The sequence below is a fragment of the Amblyomma mixtum genome, chromosome 5 (assembly GCF_055824585.1).
Source record: "Amblyomma mixtum isolate Tamu chromosome 5, ASM5582458v1, whole genome shotgun sequence".
NCBI classification, from domain to species: domain Eukaryota; kingdom Metazoa; phylum Arthropoda; class Arachnida; order Ixodida; family Ixodidae; genus Amblyomma; species Amblyomma mixtum.
Window position 1 is genome coordinate 90,962,608 of NC_143016.1, and position 25,131 is coordinate 90,987,738.

The 25,131-nt window shown below is 45.0% G+C and overlaps 2 protein-coding genes and 1 non-coding gene across 3 annotated transcripts; 1 reads left to right on the plus strand and 2 right to left on the minus strand.

The window, feature by feature from the left end:
• Positions 1–15,637, minus strand: LOC149343003 (lipopolysaccharide-induced tumor necrosis factor-alpha factor homolog). The gene is made up of 5 exons (XM_089542276.1): positions 15,493–15,637; positions 14,125–14,187; positions 13,052–13,135; positions 8,777–8,921; positions 1–276 (listed from the first exon to the last, which is right to left on the minus strand). Exons 1-5 carry the CDS (start codon positions 15,635–15,637, stop codon positions 168–170), a joined length of 546 nt encoding a protein of 181 aa, XP_089398402.1. The 3' UTR covers positions 1–167.
• Positions 6,103–6,174, plus strand: TRNAH-GUG (transfer RNA histidin (anticodon GUG)). The gene has a single exon. It is a non-coding gene; the product is annotated as a tRNA-His (tRNA).
• A 25-nt stretch (positions 15,638–15,662) lies between the features above and the next one.
• Positions 15,663–20,643, minus strand: LOC149343005 (lipopolysaccharide-induced tumor necrosis factor-alpha factor homolog). Its single transcript, XM_089542275.1, has 5 exons — positions 20,545–20,643; positions 19,367–19,637; positions 18,005–18,088; positions 17,292–17,433; positions 15,663–15,791 (listed from the first exon to the last, which is right to left on the minus strand). The coding sequence occupies exons 2-5, from the start codon at positions 19,482–19,484 to the stop codon at positions 15,683–15,685; spliced, it is 453 nt and encodes a 150-aa protein (XP_089398401.1). The 5' UTR covers positions 19,485–19,637; positions 20,545–20,643; the 3' UTR covers positions 15,663–15,682.
• Positions 20,644–25,131: the final 4,488 nt, after the last annotated feature.

Genomic DNA, 25,131 nt, shown 5'->3' on the forward strand with positions numbered 1-25,131 from the left:
ATGGGAACTTTTATAGACGTTGGTACATTAGGGAACACAACAACACTCCCTACGTATGCAGCCTTATGGAGTAAAAACAAATCAGGAAGAGATTCTAGTGGACAGTGGTCCCAGCTTAATCTGGAAAGTTGCCGGATTTGTCCGGAACGTGGATAAATCTCTCTAGTTCAGATGCGCCGAAAGACTCCGAGTATGCGCCGGCAGTTGGGGCAGAAGTGCTCCACGTCCTGGCACTCGTACACGCAGAACGGCACGAAGCAGCACCCGAAGACACACCTGGAAACACAGAGCAAAAAGGGTAGGAAAGTAGTCATTTACCCCACTGCGACACCGCCGTTACTATCTTGTCAACAGAATTTGTTGATCCAGCGAAGACGTAAGATTTTTTTCTTGGAAAACGCCCACTATTCGGTCTCCCATGTAGCAGTTTGACTGTGCCACACAACCTGAGCTAGTACCTTAGCTCATTTCTATAACACGTACTACATGTAAGGATGGAGTGTTCCTATTGACGAAAGAGGTACGTTGGCACAATATGTATTGTCCGAAGCCTTAAAAGACCACACTGCACGCAGCTGCGTGTATTGAACGCACGGGTCACGTGAAGTCAGTGTTCAACCCGTCAGGCGTCAGCGTGCTTTGTGAGTACCCACTTCTTACTTGTCTGGCCGAAGCTGGCACCAGTTACTTTTGCGACAGCATAGCCGCATAACTAAGTGGAGGAATTTAACATGAATTTATTCTAGGATGTGGAATTCAATACGAGCGGTACAGCACGCTGAGAACGTGTATTTACAGCAAAGTTCAGTATGATAATCATCATCACAAGCCTGGCTGTTCCATATGCTTTTCTCTTGAGGGACTCGGTAAACTGCCATTAATGATCTGAGAGAATAAGTAAAATGGGCTTCCACCCCATCTTTACTCTTGTTATTTCGCTCTCGTGACCCGGATTTGCGGTCACTATACAGTGGCCAAAGTAGACGTATTCCCTTACCACTTCTAGCACCTCGCTACCAATTGTTAACTGCTGTTCACTTCGGAGACTATTGAACATTACTTTGGTTTACTGCATATTAATTTTTAGCCCCACCGTTCTGCTCTGCCTGTCTAAATCATCGATCATATCTTGGAGTTCATGTCCTGAGTGACTTAGCAAGGCAATGTCATCAGCGAATCGCAAAATATTAAGTCATTCTCAATTAAATTTTATTCCCAACTGTTCCTTACCTAGGCCATTGAATACCTCCTGTAGACAGCCGTTGAATAGTATTGGCGAGACCGTGTCTCCCTGCCTGACACCCGCCTGTCTGCTATTCGGGACTCAAAAAACAACCCGGAATTTGCAAGGCGCGCGTTATACGAAAACCTGAAATGTGCTCGGAAACGCAAATAGCTGCCTTTGGTTTCTCGGGAAACCCGTTAAAACAGCCGCGAGAGTTGCACATTTCGATAGCAGTGCCTTGTGGTTTAGGGAAAACCATCAAAGCTGTCGCAACATACAAATTAGGGCGACTGGTATTTAATATTATAAATAGATTGAAGAAAGCCAGACAGCCGCCTACCTCTAATATGATGAAAATCGTTGAAATTAAACTCGAAAAGAAAGAAAACACGAGTAGTAAACCTTTCTGTATCTAATAACTTTGCATACGAGTAGATACATAACGCAGGGTGATTCAGTTTTGCAGAAGGCCGAAATGCTCAGTCGAGGAGCCTTTGGACCGAAGTTTTTTTTGTGTGTTTGTGTAGGGCCTAGGAACTTAATAGTAATAATAAACTTTATTCGTACAATATTTACAATCTCGTACAGGCATACCAAAGCCACAAGAGGGCTTGTAGGGTGTCGCCCGGCAGCAGCGACAATCTAAGTACACAATATATACTATAGAGAACGAAACACACACAAAAAATGAATATATACCTATGCACACGTGCACTGAAACTTAGGCACTAAAATAAAGAATAAAATATAAAAGGAAATAATAAACTTAATAAATAAGAAACTAAAGCACTCCACCCCCCACCCCCTTCCCCGTAACGTTGAAATTATCTATTCCGGGATGTATCGTAAATCCAGACTCGTGACAGCCAAAACGAGCGGCTGCACTGCCTCTTTTCCGAAGCTGTTTATGGGTTTCTGTCAATGGTTTATGGTTCTTGCTGTGTTTATGGTTTCGCTGACTCTGCCCCTCCGACCTGCTGCCCGCGAAGCTTTCGCAAGAGCTCATTAACTGAGGAAAAAAAACATTGAGGAAAGCAGCAGACGATGCCGAGGAATGCGCCACTGCGCATTTATAGTGATATAGGCAGAGCCGCAGCGGTCGCAGGGAGCTCGATGATAATAGCTCAGTTTACAGAACACGATACAGCCCGACGGCATATTTCAGACGAAAGCATGAAGTTGCGAGATCCATAAACAGCATTCGGTAAAAATTGGAGGTGTATGTGCGTGAAAAAAACTCGAAACATTGGAAAAGAAACACACCAGTTTTTATCGTTTTTTTTCTCCAGGAGGAGGCAAAAACCGCGAAAAAGAAAAAGAAAAAACTTTCTGCACACTATTAAACCTTGAAGGGTAAACAGCGCAAAGACAAAGACCAAAGTAGAAGAAACACAGGACGAGAGCTGACTCACAACTGAAAGTTAATTCGCCCCGCCGCAGTGGCTCAGTGGTTACGGCGCTCGGGTGCTGACCCGAAGGACGCGGGTTCGATCCCGGCCGCAGCGGTCGAATTTCGATGGAGGCGAAATGCTGGAGGCCCGTGTACTGTGCGATGTCAGTGCACGTTGAAGAACCCCAGGTGGTCGAAATTTCCGGAGTCCTTCACTACGGCGTCTCTCATAGCCTGAACAAGCACACAGACAAACCCGTGTTGCTACGTGGCATCAAGGCATCCAACCTCACTATCATGTAATAAAATATATGGCTTACTAACGCACAACCTTGTTTTATTCCTCATGTGGTAGGCTTCCATAATCTCACGTGTCAAGCGGGACGGGTACTTGTACAGGATATCATAACAGTGCAAGAAAGGAAAACAAGATTTGCAGTCACGGACATGGTCAACGAGATCAGTAGAGTTATTAGCTTACAAGTTATTTGCATACTCTTTAAAACGTGTATTAATGTGTCGCCCAGTCTGCCCGATATACACTTGACTGCATGACATTGGGATTTCATAAACTACCTTTTCAGCGCATCGCACATACTTTGTTACGTGCTTGACTTCACAGGTTATTTGAATTATTTTAGTTGCTCAGCCTTTTTTTTCCAAAATCGCACAAATCCTTTTAAGTTTCTTTGGTGCAGAAAAAAACAACCCCTACGTTAAATCTTTTTGCTGCATTTTTAAGATTATGTGACAGACGGTTTACATAAGGGAGAATAGCAAACTTCTTTCTTTCCTTCTCTTTTCCTGGATAGGTACCCGAGCTGAATTGTCAAGTTTTTAGCTGTATTATTACAGCCCAGTATTACAACATCATCCGGGTATCCAGAGAAAGAGAAGGAAAGAAAGAAATTTGACATTCTCTTTTATGTAAACCGTCTGCCACATAATCTTAAAAATGTAGCAAAAAGATATAACGTAGGGGTTGTTTTTTCTGCACCAGAGAAACTTAAAGGGGTTTGTGCGATTTTGAAAAAAAAAAAGGCTGAGCAACTAAAAGAATCTGAAATAACCTGTGGGGTCAAGCACGTAACAAAGTGTTCCATGCGCTGAAGAGGTAGTTTATAAAATCCCAATGTCATGCAGTCAAGTCTATATCGGGCAGACTGGGCGACACATTAATACACGTTTGAAAGAGCATGCAAATAACTTGGAAGATAATAACTCTACTAATCTCGTTGACCATGTTCGTGACTGCAGATCTTGTTTTCCTTTCTTGCACTATTGTGATATCCTGTAAAAGTACCCACTTGACACGCGGGATTATGGAAGCCTACCACATGATGAAGAAAACAAGGTTGTGCGTTAGTAAGCCATCTGTTTTATTTCATGATAGTGAGGTTGCATGCCATGATGCCGCGTAGCAACACAGGTTTGTGTGTGTGTGCTTGTTGATAGGTGCACCGCTTTTTCTGTATAACGTGTTTCTGTCTTCGAATAAACTTTCAGTTGTGAGTCAGCGCTCGTCCTGTGTTTCTTCTACTGCGGTTTTCGTCTTTGCGCTGTTTACCTTTCAATATGTACCACCAACTGGCCCGTTTAGCTGTTTTGCTGAGTATCACACCAAACGCACAATTTTTTCGTTTTGTTTTCATTGTCCAGGAGAAGGCCAAAACCGCGAAAAGTAAAAAAATAGAGCTTTTGGCACAGTTTCGCACCACTACCCATTGTAAAATCTGGTCTAAATGAGCAGTTTAGGAGTCTGCAAAGCATCTGGGAGCAGTCCACATGGTGGAAGGGATTCCTAGCAACGGACCGCCAACGACATTCGTATCTCGGCTACTCTGAATTCCCCCATCGTCCTCATCATGTGAAAGAAACTGGTCGCAGTTCGGTAATGTGCGTACGAAGCTGCGAAACAGGTTTTGCGGAACAGCGAGTGCAAAAGCCTGTGTACGTGAGCTCGATCCTCAAAGGGAGAAAAGGCGTACAAGCGAGCCTTTCCCTAGAGACGAGTCAGATTGATGCAATGATTTGCGTCGATTGTATTGTACATAATACAGCACCGACTTTTTGCTGCGAAAGCTTTGAAGCATCTTTATTTTCTGTCAAAAATATAATTCTTTACTTATTTCTGAGTTACAAACTAAATGTTGTTAATAAAACTTGCGTTATCATTTTTCTAATGTTTCGTATTTTCCGAAAAAAAGAAGAGGAAAAAATGTTCCTTTTAATGTTTCAATATTTCTTGAAACTTTACGTCCCTAGTCCAAATGCCTACGGCCAGCGCTATTAAACTTCGCGTCTTTGAGGCCGCCAGTAGGACTTCTGAGGTTGTGTATATAGGGTCCATTTATATAGCGTCGCCTAAGTGCCAATTCTCCTGCTTGTCTGGAAAAACACTCTTTTATCCATAACGCATGACTACATTAAAACTACATTTTGGGCAAGTCGGTACATAATGATATAGTAAAAAAGTTATAGCGCAAACACAGACAACCACAGGGAGACGGCAAACGTACACAGTCGCGTGTGTATGTGTGCCGTCTCCTTGTGGTTGATTCTGTTTGCGCTATTACTTTTTACTAAAACTCCTGACTAGCATGACTTATTGCACACTATAGTTGCGAACTGCTTTCAATACAGCAATGCATTTTAAGGCCGGCGCTCTGTATCGAAACACTGGCGATTTGATAATAGCTCGCCGATAGAAATCGCCCCAGGCATTTCTCCTCTTTCTTTTATTCCTCATTCCCTCTTCCCAGTGCTTAATTCCCCTTCAATAAGCCCCCCATTTCATCTTTATCTGCTTCGTTCTGCCTGCTTTGTTCAGCATAGCCGTGTTTGCTTTCTACTTATCTAGAGTTAGTGCATGAGGGTATGTGTAGTTGGCGTATGAGGTACTTGTATAGTAACCATAGAGTCATCGACTTCGCAACGCCATGTGACGTACGCTTGCTGCTTGATCTTTGACAGCGGTGCGTGAGAAGCGAGGCGTATGTTGGAGAGGACGATGTGGCGCTGTAATAGGGACGACCGGAATGACGACGACCAGAACGTGCTGAGCAACGAGTCATGTCTGACACGAAGAGTAAAGGGGGTCTTACCGCACCTTCGGCTGAAAGGAAATTAAATGCGTTAAATCTACCAAAAGGAGGAATACTATGCGGACATCTTCAGTGGATTCAAAGCCGCAACAAATTCTGCAATTATGTGTATAAAGATATAACATCAGTGTTTTTCTTCCTGTAATAGCTCTTGTCGACACGGGGCACAAAGCAAGGCAGAACGAAGACCTTTGAATACGGCGAGAATGGAATGTGCAGTCTGCTTCGCGATGGTTAGTGCGCCAAGGAAAATTCCTACATAAGCACGAAATTAGCAAGTGAACATGAGGTTGTAGGCACAATACAAGTGTTTGGAAGATGTAATTTATCGACAGCCTCATTTTCTGCGCAACCCGAAGCGTAACTCCACGCCCTTCTGGGTAGCCGTGATCGTATAGTGGTTAGTACCTTGCGTTGTGGCCGCAATAACCCAGGTTCGAATCCTGGTCACGGCAATATTTTTTTAAATTTTTTTTGCTTCGCCTCTCTCTATCAACTTTTTTTTATTTGTTGTTAACGAAATACAATGATGACATACTGTGGAGCAAAAAAGGAAGAAAAGGTAGCGCTGCGTGGAAGACCCGTGGCAATACAATTCCTAGATGCTTTCAGAGTTTTCGAACATGTGTTACGAAGACATTTGAAATCAAGAAATGAAACAAAAGGATGCGATACAGTCCTAAGGTCCACAAAGGCGAAAACACTACGAGGTCTAAAGGAAATCTTTGTCGCACGAACAAATACGAGAGGCGGGAGCAGGCCCGCTGATGGACTTGATTGAATGATGCCGCTTGCTGTAGCTTTGGGTTTAGTAGGCTGCTATGTCCGTCCCAAAAAGTCGGCGTTAGATAAACGCTGATTATCACGAAGTTGACGCCTAACAGCGGCAACCATGTGTTTGCTTTCTTTCCCCTCAGTCATTACACATGCTGACTAGCAATGTTTTCAGACTAAAATTATTGTCAGTGCGGACTATTTTCCCCTTTGATTCTGAATAAGAAATAACTCGCTATAGCATCAACTTGTCCGGTGAATAAAGAAACAATTTTAAAAATAGTTTAGTTTTCTTCTGTAAGTGCACACTAGAAGTGTGTATTAAAATTGACGATGGAATATATGGAAAAGCTCTATGACGTAATCCTACTCACAGAAGTGTTCGGCATGATGTTCGGATATGTCATTGTATGCACGGAAGAAAAAAAAACACCGTTTTCTTATTGTAACACAGTACTAAAAACTGTTTAGCTGGCTGAAAGTTTTGATAAAATCAGAAACAAAAACTAGCAACAGAATTGCGCCCTTGTCAGTGGAGTCGCCACCTGTATAGGAAAGAAAATGAAATGCTCATAAATCTGATAGTAGGCTTTGTTTCTTGGGCAAGGAATGCGGTGAGGTATATTACAGTATCTGAACATACTTAATAACACATCACCAGTTCATGGAATTAGTTGTTTTGAGTTTCTATCGCAGCGTGCCAAAAAACGACCAGGAAAGGCCACAGTGTTTGATTTATTTGCCTGAGTGGAACTGGGCTCACAGCCCCAGCGAAACAAAAGCTAGACGGACAGCTAACATTCAATGACTTGCGTTGATCTTGTTCTTGCGACAGCACTACCAGACCGTTTCAACGAAGTCCTCGGATTATAAGTGTTCGCAAGACTTCAAGCCTATAGTACGCAGCTCTCAGAGCCCAAATTTAGGACCACTGTCAATCATCGCACATTCCCTCACTAAGTACAATTTCGGAAACCCCCATTCACAATACCTCAAGGCAAAAAGAAAAAGAAACACCATCCATGATTGATGGCTCTTTCAGTCTGTAAAGAACACAGCACTGGAAAACTTAGAAAACGTACAGAAATTACGGAAACTTCTTTTCTTACACTCGAAGCGGGTTTCAGAATGTGCCTCTACGATTGATATTTATTTATTTATTACATACTGCGGACCTTGTACAGGTTCAGGGAAAAGTACTTGAGGTAACACCGTTAACTCAGTACAATTTAAAAATACTTTAGACAATCACGTGGCAAACTTAACAAAGTAACGACATATTACAAGTTGTGCCAAGCCTCGGTATCCATACACAAAAATAACATGGCGGAGTATGCTGTTCAGAGAGACCTGCCTGATTGGGAAGCGTGGAATGGCATTTAATCATTAAAAATGTAATTGTACTCTTTTTTTTTCTCCAACGCTACATAATTCTTGCTTTCACTTACATTGATGAGATTGCGATGGCGAAGCGCTCTACTAAGGCTGAGCACGTGGAATCAGTAAAGTGAGTTCAGAGAACGCACTGAGTTCGGAGAAAACTCTCGCTGATGAACGGTTGCACTACGCAGTGTCATAAAAAGTTCCCGCGTGACAGCTCATGAGTGGCTATCATCAATCGCCTCAGCTCAAAGTGACACTAAATATCCCCGCATGACACTGGTATTAGAGTCGCTGCCCGTGGACTTTTATTACCCCTGTTATACTGACCTCCAATTATGGAGGCCACGTGGAAACATATCAGCTCCGGTATTTCCTTTTTTTTTTTAAACACACTCTAGCACAACTATAGGACAAAAGACGCATTGAAAGAAAAGAACAGCACGAGTTTTTATTTCGAACAAAACTTATCTTTGAAATGCCAATGACCCAGAAAGCCACATGGTATGCATTAACAAGATCAATGCTTCCAAAAGGCATGACCTTTACACAATGTCTGCTACCACGTGTACAATCCACAGCAAAAGTTTGCGGGGTGTGCTCGCTGTGGAACAAATTTATCGCAGTACTGGCTTACAGCCCCAATAGCATGATATTAATACCAGCGGATACAGCATGCACGTCCCCTTATACTTGCAGGCATTTGACGGAATAGTCTTGCGTCACTGCGCAGAGAATTCTTTTTTCTGCGCACTCACTTTCCTTACACATTTGCTACTGACTGCACTTCCTAATTTGTCTGTTAGGCCTCAGTTATTTCGCTTTTGCATATTCTTAATTTCGTATATCAGAACACAGATCACGTGTTTATATTAAGAGAGCATTCGAAGTGTGGTAACTCACCCAAGCATGGCCATGCCGCTGCACATGAGCCAGGTGAGCAGTCCGGGCTGCGGGCACACCTGGGTGGTGACGAAGGTCCTGCAGTAGGGACACGACACGGACACCGGGTGCGGACCCCAGCTGCTGAACACTGTCACAATGGACACTGCGACACCGGAAGCACAGAACACACCAGACATTGCTTGTACAAACCAATCCTCTTCAGGTCGGGAACTGCATGTGCTCACGCATGAGCTGCAGGCAACTGGCCAGCGAATTTGATTTTTGTCCTGAGAAAGAGAGGATAACAGCGATAGTGCATGCCGCTTTCAGGCAGCACGTTGCGCCGATATTGATCACAATATCACCATATAATAGATTCAGCTATGGCGTCATCATCATCGATGAGTTGACCCACTTTTCATTATTCACACAGAGTCAGAATTCCTTTTATTGGAGTGCAGCCGACTTGAGAAAGCTTGCGCTAACACTCGATTCATGTTTGCAGCAACGTACTCACGACAGAGTAGCGTTCACATCCCTACGAGAACATGCCGCACACGCAATGTCAGAACGGCGCCTAGACTACATGGAGCACGACTCGCGGTGTGACCTCTCAACGATCGTGGCTTGGTCGGAACACAATTTTCGTGTATGTTGACCTTGGGAATGCCGAAAAGCAGGTAGGGGCAAGCTTAGGAGAAGGCCGGTACACCAGAGGTTTCAGGAATGTAATGATGCATCTTAATAATAATAATAATCATCTTTATTCATGCTTAAAGGTATGAAAGGGAGTCGAGGGAAAAAGCCACAAAGCTTGACAAGCCCTCGACCCCTGGTACACAGATATCGGCAAGCAGGGTTTTTCTTTTCACAGTTTTCTTTCCGGGCACGGCTCAAGTGTAGTTCACAAAGACAACGATACATGTTTATACAAAAATAACACTATGAGAAAAGAAAACGGGAATAGATACATAGTTAATAAAACCAAGAAAAAAAAGGAGTCAAAGAAAAAAAAGTTACAAACGTGATTTGACATAATGTACAAAAAGGGCCTTAAAAGATATGACGCTTAAATCAACGTTGTTGTTTTGGTAGTTCATAGGATAGCATTTCTTGTCCATAATTTGTCCTCATCGTTTCTATATGCCATGGAAAAATATTGTGTGTGTTGTACGTCTTATTATTTCTAGTTAATGAGGCCAGAGTTTGCAGTTGTTGCATATATTATTTCGTACTTCCTTCTTAAAGCGCGATAATAACTGAAAGCTGTACAAGGAAAAGATTTTCAGTGCATTTAAAATTTTCAGTGCGACAAAGATCACTGGGGCAGTGTTGTTTTCGTTTCGTTCCTAATTATTTTCATGTTGTTGGATGGGTGAAAAAGAAGCAAGAACGGCTAAAGATAAAGTAGTTGAAGCTTGGCGGCAGGCACCACTCACATCGCGTGCATTATCATCCTGGCCTGTGGAAAAAGCACGCCGGACAGATCCGTAGATGTGTTAACGATCGAGCACGTGAGCATCGCCATTCCCTTTAAAATTTGGTTGACGGGGCTCATTTACACCCTGCCACTTGCGCCCCAATAAAGTACTCCAACTTCGCTATAACGGAACGATTTATAAGGAGATAACGGATATAATGAAGAAATGCATATTCCTTTTGAAGTTTCCAGTGAAGTCCAGGTAAAAGACATCTTGTTATTACGGAGTAAAACTTTTCTTCAAACGGAATTAAGGAACTCTGCGCGAACCTCATTAGCCATTGCAGAACTCTAGCGGGGCCTGCACAACGTGTTTTGTCGGACGATTCATCGGCTTCGGCGCGACGAAATTTTAACGCCTGCACTTAGACCCTCGCCGAGACACGAGAAGGCGGCCCGGGGTGGTATTCTGCCGGTGTCGCCTTTTGCGACATGTCGCATATGGGCGGGGCCTAAAAATGTGCTTACGGATGCTCGAAGAAACGGAAAAAGCCGCCGGCACTTTCGTCTGCGGTGCATTCATTCACTCCGAGAAGCGACAATTTACCATTGCTGATTCACTAGCAGCAGTAGTTTCGCATCTTTTATAGCAAGAATATTTGCCATCACATGACGTCTAATGTTCAAAAAACATTTGAAAATTTAATATAAACTCGCTTTACTTCATTTAAGTCTATGAAACACCGCGAAAAAAGCTCCAAATCTATTTTTCTTTCGTTCCGGACGGTTGTGCTAGGTTTCGGCTGCGTTTCGGGCAGTTGCAGACGGTAGCAGTGTAGCTGGAGGTCCCATTAGGCTTGCGCGCTCCAGAATCGAGAGCGTATCTAAAAAACTAGGCTGAATTGCAGCTTAAACTTTATCGTCGAAGCAAGGTAAGTCATAGCGAAAAGTAACAACACCAGTAGTTGCCGGTAAACATGCCGACCGGAATCGCAAGGACTGCTGAATTGGCTGATGCGGGCGGCTCTCGCTTGAAAGGACGTCGCCATGTTTTCACGCCAAGGGAGCAAAAGCAGCAACTGCCGATTGCGTTCGTACGCTAACGGTAGCCCGTCGCCCGCGCGAATCGCTTCAGTGCATTCCGTTGTTCGACTAAGCGTAGTAAATCGGGGCGACGTCACGATGACGTAGCAGGAAGGCGGGTCCGTGTCGTCACGCCGCCGTCACCGCGGCTCGAGCCAATCAGCGAAGAGCGAATGCGACATGTCGCAAAAGGCGACACCGGGAGAATACCACCCCCGCTGAACGATGCCACACAGTGCGGTACGCATGGCCTGCTGCACTGCGACAGAGTTGCCGAAGTCAGCGGAGTTACTCCGGTCAACAGGCATGCTGCACACGGCCCACTGCAAGCGCGGGGCGTGTCGTTCCGTGTGGTTTCCATTGTCCTGTCGTGATAGCATGGTAGGAGCATCTGACAATGCATTTTGTTGCGCTTGACGCTATAGACGTTCCACTGAATTCACAATGCAAGTACCAGCGACAGTGGTGGCAAACGAAAGCGTAGGACAATTTTAGAGGGGGGGAGGCAGAATGTGGTCTTAATCATATAATTTGCAAGAATTCAAATAAATACGTGACTTTGAATACGTGGTCAACAATCATCCGTGCTAAAGAAAAAGTTTTAACGCCGTTCACCACGGTATAGGACTTTTCACTGACAGCTTGACTGAGCGCGTGTGCATGCGCAGCAGATGCCTGTGTGAAATGCGCCAATCAGAACGCTGCTCGAGCCACAGCACATTGGAAATATGGCTGCGCCAAAAAAAAAAGCAAATGTGAAAAGGTCAATGAAAAGAACCACAAATACACTGAAATCCACTCTCTTGAGGCATTTGAGAGCCCTTTTGAAATGGTTTTTCCTTAGCCTTCATTCTGGCGCACAAATTCTTCACAAGACATTTCTGTAATGCGGTAAGGTGTTAATAGCAGTCTGTCATGCAGGAAAGGTAACCAAAATGGCACTTGAGCCGAAATCATAGCCAGCCACCCTCTTTCACAGCAGCCCGTATCGGCTTCTGCGCCTGGAAGAAGCGGCTAGATATTCTGAATACGCATTTTCCTGTCGTCTAGGGCTTGATCCCACGAAGCCCTCCTAAGGGCTGAAGCCAAAGCAGGCCGCTGAAAAAACGGACGCTCAATGGCGATGCTGACATATTCGATTTGTGGACATAATCATCCATATCGGGGGTTCCCAGTACGCGTGTCGAAGGTTCCTTTAGAACACAATGTCGGTATACTAAACGCTAACCTGGTTTTCGTTGGTTAAGCCTGTTCGAATGAGGTAGTTGCGGCCAAGGTGCCAAGGTAAACTTCACCTACAATGAAGCAGCGGCTATACGGAGGAGGTTGCGGGGCATCTTCGACTTCGTTATAAAGAGGTTCAACTGAATTGCCTGCCTTTGGCAACATTTCTTTCAATGGAATGGGCAGTAACACTTCTTCAAGTGTGCATTCGCTCACACTAAAAGAAATAATTCCTCCTTCCTGCATCTCGCACCCATGCATCATATCAAAAAAAATGTAAGGAAAGAAAAGGCGTTGTAACTGCCTCACTTCATGGAGGACACCCGAACCGCGCTTTAGGCAAGGGTTGGAGGAGGGAGTAAGAGAAGCAGGAGAGAATGATGCGCAAAGTGTGCGGCTCCGGATAAATGTTGTCCACCTGGAGTTTCATGTACTAGCTGTTAGTAGAGCTTTTGTTTCGTGTCCTCCCTATCTAATGCTCTCGTTGTTGGGCCGTTTCTGTGATACCGACTGCACAACAAATAGCACACACTGCCGCGCAGTCGGTCGTTCTCGGCTTCACTTACCTGGTCCTGGTTGTCCAAAGACCATCATGGGACTGCTCGAGCACGTGTTCAAGGGAACAGGTGCGGTGTAAGTGTAGCCTTGATCTGCCAGAAAAGCGCAATGGAAAAACAATCCCCAATTACAATGGTGTGAACGTGACAGACCAAAAGTTTGGGGGACACTTGAGATCCGTCTTTGACGAAGAAGCGTTCATAGCTGTTCGCTACTTCGTTTCTTGTTAGTACCTCTATCTAGCGATCCCGTTCATGTGATGACGTAGAAAAACTGTGGGCAAATCACCGAAGATTTCCGGACGAGTTCTGTTACAATCGAGCATTCGGCGTAGGGCTATTCTTCGAAAGAATGCTGGTTTTATGCATCAGTTGCTGTAAATTTAAACAGCACTGAGCAAACGCGTTGTTTCTGATAGGTCGCAACCAGAGGGCTAAGAAAAAGTAAGCGAACTATCGAGCACCGCCAGCGATGCCCTGATCATGGCTTTTCCCGCATGAGGAACAGCGTTTCCCGCAGAACTTTATTCGAAGCTTATTGGGAACCTTCGCGCCACTCGACTCCCTGCGGGTGAATGCACATGGACATTTGTACCAAGCAGAGTATGCTTTTATCTAAGGACTAGCGAGCAGACACACTGAGAACAACTCCGCCCAATATTTATTCCTAGTAAAAATTGATTCGATGGTTCTTTCTTTTTCTATGAAACACACTAATTGTTGAAGGAAAAAATGTTTTCAATCTGGAACATTTACTTCTCACCACTCAATTCAAATGCGTGAAGTCAGCACCGAAAAGGACTTCGTGATGATCATTTGGAAGTAAAGGGGGGAGTAGAGTAGCTTCAGCGCCTGCGGCTGGTTAAATAATGCCAAATAATTATTACAGTAAGGGGAACGAAACAAGTACTAGCCGGTGCTCTACCTAACTTCTTAAAGCATTCACTTGTTTTCCATTCGGAAGAAAGCTTTGGTTTTTTAAATTTTGACCCATTTGAGCTGGGACAAAATTTATACGTATGAAGTAATAACTAGCAGCAGACATATGAAAAGGGTATAAGGGAAATAATTTGTTGCTTCACCTGGAGCAATCAGGCGCTCTCGCTTTTCCCGTTTTGCCTCTTCAGAATCTTCTCGTTGGACGACTGAAAAAAAAAAAAAGACACCCATATTTCTAGCTATAAAGAAGTGAACCCTTTCATCCCCCTGAAGCGCTTGTCGTAATCCGAATAAAGTAATTGAAAAGCGCGCGACCAGTTTGAGGTTAGGCAGGAGGTATTCCAATGCGCTGGCAACAAGGCTTGGTAAACTTTTACTCTGTTGCCGATGCAAGCGCATAAAAGGATTCACTGCTATTTTCTGAACTGTATTGATGAGTGAAAGCTTTCTCCCAGACCGCAGCTGTTACTAGTGATTTCTTATCATCCCTGCGAATAAGGCTTGCTAAGCCCCTCGCTCGAAGACACCTGCAGTGACAGCAAAAGTTGTGGGAAACAAATAATCTCAACAAAGTGCCCCGCGTTTCAAGAAAATTTTGAAAGGTATGGTTATTTACTCTTTCATACTTGTTCTCGAATGCATGCTCAAAGGTTAGTTCATTCAGTTAGTTTGAGCAACCCTAGATTTGTGTTTGTCAAGAGAACAGGGAAATTAAAATGGTGCGTTTTTCGGCGTTTCAAAGAATAAACTTTAAAAGAAAGATTTAATGACGGCGATGTTGTAGGATTTCAGTGCGATGTATTTTTCAAGAACTTGAATAATGGGGAAATATTTGAAGAACTAGCTCTGCAATTTTGAAAAAAAAAATGTTAAGCGTGTTTGAGCAAACCAAAGTTATTTCGACTATGAGCTACTGGAATTGGCTGCAGCCTGAAGCCTCCTGTATGAACTGGTGAAGTAAGTTTATTAGCAGTGAATTGGAGGGATGAAAGCAGGTCAAAACGCATGCCTTGAAAACAGCAAACGAAAACGAAGTGCTCTATGAATCCGGAGGTCACAGCTCATGTTTAGTTGTTGACGGTTTCTCAGCTGAGGAATTGAGCTTATAGTTCTAGAGCATGCATCGGTACTTTCGGGGCACAAGTCACTTCAAGTAAAATGAACCATTGAACTAGCATTTTCTGGCACGAGTGATGGAGAACAACACACAGCGGACATGCGCAGCTACTTTCGCATGAAATTTCTGGCGAAAACTTTGAGTTGCAAGAGATGACAGAATTTAGAGCGAGTGGGGTGAATCCTTCTGAAGGAAGCTTTTACCGCTCATCGATTGTAAGGCATGGGAAGTTTGCGGTCTGCTAGGCCGTAGGCAGTAAGTCACCAACGGACTAGCGGGCCACACGTTTTAGGCTCCTGACTTATTTGATATGCATATGTGGACTCAAGCGACGGAGGATGAAGACTGATATTTGATCCTTCGCGTAAATGCAGCCTTAACAACGGTCACTTGCCTTGTGCCGTGCTATAGGCCAATGGTCGAGGGGGCGAGCCCGAGGATGTCGCTCTTTCACTGGATTGGTAGCTGGCCTTGCGGCCGGAATTTGGATTCGACTCTTTTCGAGCGCGCTCAGTCGAAGAGCCCGGTGATTCGGCCATGTTGAATTCGCAGACGATGATTTTCAGATCTTCGGCGACTGGCGGCTATATCATGCGGAAGTTGCCTAAGGTCCGGTTGCAGCGCGGGCAGACGTGTACGATGTCCTGGCAGCTGTTGATGCAGAAGGGCGCCAGGCAGCAGCCCAGGATGCAGCTGGGAAAGGAATGAGTGAAGGCACGAAAGGAGTCGCGGCTGGCAATGAAAGAGTACAGGGTTTCACTTCTAGGTGTTCGCATGCATGTAGAAATTAAGGAGGCCTCTACGATAGCGAAATAAACGTTTTTTTTTTCTATAGACCATCTCAAAGAGAGGTCGATGGGCGCCGCCATATTGGGCACAGGGCTATGCTCGTAGCACAGCAAGGAGCTGAGGGTAAAGTTCCTCCACGCTCTCCCCACAGCCCAGAAAGCTTTCTTTGTGACACAGCCAGAAAGCGGAGTCATTTGGCGATAAGCATTCTGTTTCATTGCGCCTAATTATTGATTGTTAATTTTCAACATACTGCTAGCCTTACGCAGGAGGCTGTCGCAGGAAAGGAACTAAAAATGCGCTCTGGTTTCTCTGAAGGAGTTTAGACACCAACAACAACAACACAAAAAGTCTTACAATCGCACAAATATTAACAGGGTCAAAAAGCAAAGAAGTCGAATTTACAGTACTCAGGGAAAGAATTTTCTGAGAAAACTGTTTCCACAAAGACAGATCTTGCCATGCTTTCTCTTTTTTGTTTATTTGCCAGGCAGAAAGCCTACATACAAAAAGAAAAATGCGTTTTTGACTGCGCGCTTGACACTGCAGCAACAGCGCCGCCCTGTGCCATCTGGGGTTTCAAAAATTTGAAAAAAAAGGTTACAGAGTTATAATCAAGAAATTGTCATTACACTTCTAGCTGAGAGTGCAGGTTAATCATATAAGTGATCCATAGCAGTCACGCGGTGAAAGTCCCGGGCAAAGGTTGTAAAGAGTTCGGAACCCATTTCTTGCTGAAGCATGTTTCGGCAAAAAGATGGGTCCGAAAAGTTTTGTCATCATCATCATCATCAGCCTGACTACGCCCACAACAGGGGAAATGCCTTTCCTGTGTCTCTCCAATTAACCCTGTACTTTGACAGTTGCGGCCACAGTATCCCCGCAAACTTCTTAATCTCGTCCGCCCAGCTAACTTATTGTCGCCCGCTGCTACGTTTGCCTTCGCTTGGAACCCACTTCGTTACCCTTAAGAACCAGTGGTTATCTTGCCTTCGCATTACTTGCCCTGCCCAAGCCCACTTCTTCCTCTTGATTTCGACTAGGCCTGAAGTCATTAACCCGCGTTTGTTCCCTCACCCACTCCGCCCGCTTCCGATCTCTTAACGATTGAAGGCCAACAGCGCAACGACGCAGACAAAGTAGATGAAAACACAGGACAAGCGATACATCTATCATTTTTCTTTCCACAGCTCGCTGCGTTGTCCTTAACTTAAGCTGAACCCTCTTTGTTACCCTCCACGTTTCTGCCCCATAGGTGAGTACCGGTAAGATACAGCTGTTGCATACATTTGTAAAATTTGTTGTAAAATTTTTGTAACCCGTTTCAAACCTTTCCAAACTGTTCCCAATGTGTACAATGCGGCCTCAGAGCGAAAAAAAAAAAAGAAAAACTGGAGGACAGACCCGAGCGCCGCGAGGGAGCCGCACAGCATCCAGGTGAGGAATCCCGGACGGTGGACGATCTTGGTGACAATCTGTTCCCTGCAGTAGGGGCAGATCACCGGCACCGGCAGAGGACCCCACTGGCTGTATACGGTGATCACGCCTGCGCGGTTAAATGAAGATAAAACGAGGGCGTGCCATGCAGCATAGTACGTCGATAGCGTGCTTAGTCCTCTACCTGCCTGAGCTAATAGCGAAAGGGCGAATGAGCGTCGAGCTTTGAAAAACAGATTACACAGACATACAGGGATGGTGAACGCAACCGAAGAGAAGGGAACTGAAAAGCTGATGCTTCTGTTGCAAGTAAAACTGACGCAAGAAAAGAGAGACAAGTGAGCGGACGAAGAAGGCCGGAACCGAGCTGTGTTATCTTGAATTCGCGTAATCCAACCGCGAAGATTTCCGAACGACGCCGTTCCCCTTAATGCCCCGTGTTTTATTGGGTTAGTTAAAGACTCAGTCATCATACTTTAACTGAGAATAGGGAGAAAGTATCGTACGAAGTTTCTGCTGTTAATACACATCATAATAAACGTGAGCATGAGCGGAAAAGTCCAATGCAAGGGATAAATACCTCCCAGCTGACCTCCTAAAAAACCGAATGAATGAGTATGAATATGCATACTTAAGTAGGTAATTATTCAGGAAATTTGTAGGAGTAGTAATCCACGTACACTGGCCTGGCTGCGAATTTTCTCCAGGCTTTCCCCTCACCACTGTATTGTCGTACACGAACGGGTACTGCCCGTGAAAAAGATCTGGAAAAGAAAAGAAGGGATACGCTGAGCATCTGCCCCGCATGCGGTAAGTACGTGGTCCGATCCGCAGTGCCACCAGGTTCCTACCGGTGATAATATGGGGGCAATCTTTCCCCTGACCCCGTGCTCGGCTTACCCGAGATTAAATGCTCAGTAAATGAGTCTGTGGCCCCACTTTGCGTAGACGCAAATACCTTGGGCCTTGGCGCTCACTGGCCAAAGCTGCCCTTGCGCCAATAACATTCATATCATCATCATCAAAAAGGAGAGGGTGTTCTAAGTATTATCAAAAGATAAAACAGACACAACCTTACAGTAACCTAGACAAAACAGGCTGGCTGCGAAATTCAGTCATTTTATACTGAAAGCACACATGAATGCCGCTTCTTAGCATAGTTTTTGTTTTCATTTTGCTTAGGTGACAAGTATTACCCGGACCGCTAGCCATTGCCCTTAAAATTGCGACAAGACTGTTGTACACAACGTGAACACGTCAGGATGACAGCGATAATGCATAGTTTCAACTACCATGGGATAGTTTAAAGCTGGCAGTTAAAGTGAGGGTTCACACTGATGACGTAGAGGATGCTGTACTAGAGGGATAATTTACTCAAGCTGCACCGCGAAGGAGTAAGGAGGTACCGCATGTACAATATAGACTTCCCGAAGATTGTTCATTGAAAAAAAAAAAAAAAATGGAAGTTAACTTGGTTTTCCTGTAGAAAATCAAGCTTTTCTACAGCAGAGAGAAAGGGGAGGGGGGGGGGGGGTCGTCCTCCCCTAATTGAGATCTTCTCATGCCTTGTCGAAGAGCATTCCACCAGCTCTGGAAGTTCATGTTGGCTCACTTCACCTGGGGATTCGAAGGATTTGCTTAATACATCCTTTCCGGACAAAAAACGTTCAGCTCATTCCTTAAAACAGAACCTTACGCGGGAAAAATACAGTCTCGCAGAAAGGGACGAATGTTGTAAGGAGGCGTGGGGGCATATGTTATAATGTTATAAGGGGGTAAGCCAATGGGTGGTGCTTCGAGAAACAGGGACACACTGCAGACCGACGTGACATCCCTAGCCTGGTTGTCACTGTCGTCTCGTTTCATTTACAGCTGATGACTGCACTATTTGAGCGCGCCTCGTGCACCTGCATGATTTAGAATGACCCAAAGTACGATGACTCTAAGCATGACGATTTTTTTCTCGATGTAGAAGTAATAGAGTTCTCAGCGCTGCGGTGCAGTGTTTAAGACGGTGGAGAGCAGAAAGGGCCGTAACTTACAGACTCTGCTCTCAAGACAGCAGGGGCAGGATATTCGGGCTGCGTCTGTCCCACCTGCTGCAGAGGAGGCAGCTCCGCCAGGGCCTCGGCTGCCAGCCCCCGGGGCGCCCTTCTCCATCGGGCTGGCTCCCCGACTTGATGATGATGTCCTCAGGCTTAATGGCACATACCCACGGCGTCTCTACTGTTTCGTCGTCGTTCTCCTCTCTTCTACCTGAAGCGGCGCTACACGCGTTCCGAGAATTCACGGCTAAAGGGACCTTGATTACACCTGTATGTGGATGAAAAAAACAAAAAACATTTTAATGCGGTAGCATTACGTCGGCCATGTAGGTGAAAAACTACGGTGTCGGCGGCGGCGTGTGTGTGGAGCCTCCACTTGCAAACCGGGGCAAGTGTGCTTACGCAGATTTTCCGCTCTCCAGTTACAGATGATACGAGGAATAGCTTAGCAGGACAACTACTTGGGCTAGATGGTTCATTGTACTCGAGAAAGGAAAAACAGTAGCGCCGAAAAAACACGCACACAGCTGAAGAACGACGTAGGACAAGCGCTTGTCCTACGTCGTTCTTCAGCTGTGTGCGTGTTTTTTCGGCGCTGCTGTTTTTCCTTTCTCGAGACGAGGGAGAGACGTAACCAAAAATGACACAGCGAAATTGGAAATGACTAAGAATGACTTAGAAAAAATGAATGAAAGAAGCTATTACGAAAATTAATGCAAGACGCAAAGAATAATTCAACGGAGTTGGAATAAATCAAAACAGAGCCGAATTGGAATCGAATCTGAACTCGAACAGATTGGTTTGGTTTATCAGGGTTTAACATCCCAAAGTGACTTAGGCTATGAGGGACGCTGTAGTGAAGGGCTCCGGAAATTTCGACCACCTGGGTTCCTTTAACGTGCACTGACGTCGCACAGTACACGGTCATCTAGAATTTCGCCTCCATCGAAATTCGGCTGTCGCGGCCGGGTTCGAACCCGCATCTTTCGGGTCAGCAGCTGTGCGCCGCAACCACTGAGCCACGGCGGCGGGTTAGAACTAGAACAGAATCGGAAGTGTAAGATAATAAAATTTGGAATAGATTGGCGACTAAAACAACAGTGCTATCGCATTTTCTCCGCATCAGTCCTATTCGATCGCCTCCAGATTTTTTATTTTCTTGACTATGTACTCACGCAAGCAACAACAGCGCAGTGATGTCGGCCGCTGCGGTGGCTTGACAGGCACTCCACTTTCCTGCGTGCTTCATTCCGCTGCAGATAGTTTTTTTTTTCGTGAGCCGACTTTATAATGAGGCATCTCATCTGAAACAACAGGAGCAATAGCTTAAAGTTCTGGATAAAAAGTAAATTACTCGTCTGTTTCATGTGTCCTTGCAAGTTCTCTGTTCTGTGTGTTTTTTTACTTTATTCTTGTGATGATGATGAAATTTTTACTTTATTCTTGTGATGATGATGCATTTTTATGGCGCAAGGGCAGCTTAGACCAAAGCTGCACAACAGCAGAAAATTAGCAACAAGGCTGCAAGTTTCATCCACTCAATATAAATGTTTCTGTGCACTGTGTACTCACAGTCTTGGAGCCCACATGCAGTTGAAAGCAGATACTAGCGGGACGAGCATTTTCAATGAAAACAAGAGAACGAGCTGCTAGATTGCCTTTTGAGAGACATTTCCAGCGTTTAAGCTGAGCGAAAAGGTGACTGCGTTGCTAAATAAGATCAGTCATCAGGTTCCCGGCTTTACATCGGATTTACTCGCGTACACTACGAGGGAGATGTTACGTGGCTGCTACGGTGTGCAACGCTCTGCACCCTCAGCGAATAAGAGAGAACAAAACAGCACAAGGGATGGATCCCACGGCCCTTTTTTGTTATATTTATCAACAGATGCCACCACCATAATATCTACGTCTCATTCCTTTTTCTATTTATCTTTGCTGCTCTTTACATCTGATTTTCAGCCGCATTTTGGCCAGACACCATTGAAACAAGTATGGGAACAAAATTATCAACATCATCATTATACCTACTCTCAGTATCACGAGCCCTGGATGCTTCACTGCTCGCATAGGAGTGTGAATGACCCTGACTGCTTGCGCTTGGCTCCAAACGACTGTGAGAATTGCGCGGCCGCGCTATGCCGAGGGAGCGGCAAGTTATTGTGACCGGACGAGAGCACCGCCGTTTGAAGCAGCACGTGTTCAGTGGGGCTATACTCTCCATTGTGCTCATCGCCGATTCTGCTGACGCTCGTACGGAGCGCCTGCACCCACGTTGAATATGTCCAACCTCGGTCAGTCGTTCAAAGTTTCAGCCTTGAGAAATGCCTTTTTTCGCTATCAGACACTAATTATGAGCAGCTGGAAGTTCCCAGATCGCTTACAATCCAAATACCCCAATTTCCAATGCATAGATACGCGTCGTCATAACTCGACCAGACGTCGCACCGTGCTCGCCGCCTTGGAGCGCGGGCCGTCGGCAGGTCCTGTGTTTTGTTGACTTGTCTGGCTTATTAAACTGCCGTTACATGACATCACGCCGCCGGGAACAATCCATGATAGTCTTGTCCGCACCTGAGCTAAGAGGTGAATGATCAATCAAGTGTGGCACCTTTCCACGCGTTCTCCGCTACATGCTCACTTAGACTGAGCGTGCAGAAACGTGGTTTGACATGCTTTGACGTGCAGAAACGTGGTTTGACGACAATCGTACCCCTCAGGGCCAGTGGCATTACAGGGTAAGAGGGAGTGGCAAAAACGCAAGAATGAGATTAGAAAAATACAGCAGATAGACAAGTTTAAATAGCACCTAAGTATACAATGCTAGCTATAGCTTCGCGGAAGATCTCGTAATTATTCATGTCGGCAATATCTGTGGTAAGGTGATTCCAGTCACGCGAGGTACGCGGGAAGAATGACCGAGAAAAGTATTTGGTGTTACAAGAAAATAAACCGACTTTATGATTATGGTCAGTACGATGGGATACATAAAATGGCTGTGGGAGAAGGTGACTCCGCAGTACAGGATGATGGTGCAACTTGTGAAATAATGCGACACGAGACACTTTTCGACGAAGTAACAGCAATATGAGAGAAAGGCTAGACTTCATAGTAGTTATGCTAGAAGTGCGGTTGTAATTAGTCAGGATGAAACGCGCAGAGTTACTCTGAACCATCTCAAGACCAGTAATATGACTGTCATAAGGAGGATCCCAGAATGATGATGCATACTCCAGTTTGGAACGAATTAGTGTTTTATGTAGCACAAGTTTCTCAGAAGAAGGAACGTTGAAAAAATGGCGACGTAAGTAACCTAGCATGCGATTTGAGTTGTTAATATGTGCTCGATATGAACGCCAAGGTATGTTGGTACCGACTCTAAAGACATGTTATCAATAAAATACGTAAGCGAGGCAGTAGATTTTCTTGAAACACGCATGGCTTTGCATTTGTTAATGTTTGGTTGCATTGACCATTTCATTGACCAAATATTATTCGCAGTTAGCCATTGCAAAAAGCGCATATTTATGCGTTAATATGGGCAACAAGTGGCGATGGTTTATTTATCCAACGCTCCAAAGGACGAGCCTTATCTGGAAGCTTATTGTATTCGTCAGTCCACTGTATGTGTCCCTAAAGCTGGTCGACCCCGGGATTTGAAATAGTGATGAAAGACGATCTTGGTATAAACAGCTGGCTGTAGAGCCGTCAATTGGTGGCCCTACTTTCGCAGTTGCTCTGAGGCTTCAAGTATGCAATTGCGAGTGATAGCGCGAAGCCGAGCAGGTTCGGACCCTTACAAAAATGGTCTATAGACTTGTTATAGACTCTGTTGTATTCCTATATATATTTAAGTTTGTCATTTCATAGTCTATAGACTGCATATAGAAAAAAGTCTGCTAAATGTATGCGGCCATTAATCTATAGATTGTCTTTAGACTGCCTATAGGATTTCTATTGGCCATAGACTAGTCTATAGGATTTGTCTATAGAAAGTCTATAGACTTTATAGACAGTTGTGTATAGACTGTCTATAGATTATCTAAAAGAATTTTTGCAAGGGCAGCGCCTTTTGTTAGAGCCGACTGCGTCTGGTCGCTAATAGCTGAATCGACCCAAACTTGTCGCCCTGTATTCATGAGCCAGCCGAAGGCGCCGAACACGTAAGGTGGTGGTTGTGACTTGAGGTTCGCTTCGAACTTCCCCGCATTTGGTCAACTCCGAAGATAAACGTTGATTACGATAAAAAATAAAAGAAAAACTAGCTTCAATTTGTTCTTTACTAATGATGCCGTGCATGCCAAAATGGTAAAGGTGCTGATTATGAGTTTATGAGAACACGGGCCGCGCGAGCTTGTACCACTGTACCACCAGTCGGTACCCGGCGGCACTGGCAATCGAACCTCGCACCTCCGCATGCGAGGCGGATGCTGAAACGACTAGGCATCCGCTGCAGTCCATAGGCTCTGTAACTGTGCCAGAGTACTGATTGCCTGTTTTTTTTTTTTCTAATGTGAGCCGCGCTGCACTTTTAGCGCTTCTATTGAAGAAAACCTTACAGAAAGCCTGCGCAAGGGCCGTACAGGACAAAATAAGAATGACGAAGTCTACCAAATACAACAGCAATCTGTCAGCAAACAAAAATAAGAACTAAACAGGAAACTCCTGGCAATTAAAGCGAGCATGGGAACTGACTGTGCGCATCTAGTGCATGCTCTCCGCTCTAATTGCCGTCACTCCCACGGCAGAATAAGGGCATTTTTCTCTACTTGCGACATGTGTCGGCTAAGTGGGATTCCCTGTTTCCTGCCTCTAACGGTCTTAACGCGGGCTCCAGCTGGACTGACGGCTAAAATAATTGTTCGATTGCTGCAGGTGTACAGAAAACTAGTGCTTTCAAACTTGGATTCCTGTTGGTTCTTCTGGATCGCCTTGGCTTCATTTGTAACGGAGATTTCCTTTCTGACAGCGTTTATAGAGTCTCCGAAGAACACTTGGTGCCAAAGAGATGCAAATTACGATTTAGGAAATTTTGCTTTACTCAGCCTCTGCTAGCACAAAGTCATTCAGACTGAAAGGAGCCTGCTTTTAAAGCGTTTCACTGAAGAGGGCGTTGCATGCTCTTACAGCGATGGAAACTTGCAATAGATTTAAATTTTACAGCGGTTTATATTTCGGTATTGTATGCTAAGTATATAGTGCGGCAGGGTATGTAATGGCATGGTATGTGCGGTTCAACGTCTAAAAGTGCTGCATGTGCTATGAGAGACGCCGTAGTAGAGAGTGTGTCGGATTAATTTTGACCACCGGGGGTTCTTTACGTGCGCTGACATAGCACAGTCCACGTTCGCAATAAGGGAGCCAATTATTCACGGGCATCCACCCTAGCGCAGTCATACGGCTACAAAGGAAAGCTAGGAGCTTCCACAGAAACTTCGTAGTTAAAGAAAAATTCGTCCTGCTACGGGGTTCGAACCCTGGACCACTACTTCACAGCAGTCGCTCTACCAGCTGAGCTAACCGAGATGGCTAGCGTATGGTAGGGCGAGAGCGAATTGATCAATAACTCGAAGTGGGGACAGTGTTGGCCAAATGGTTAGGGGAATCCCCCAAGGTGGACTAAATTTGTAATAAGGGAGCAAGTTACTCATTGGCATCCCCCCAAGCGCAGTCATACGGCTTCAAAGGAAAGGTAACAGCTTCCACAGAAACTTCGTTTTCTGTGGAAAACGTGTGTGGAAACGCTCGTTTTCGCATTTTGC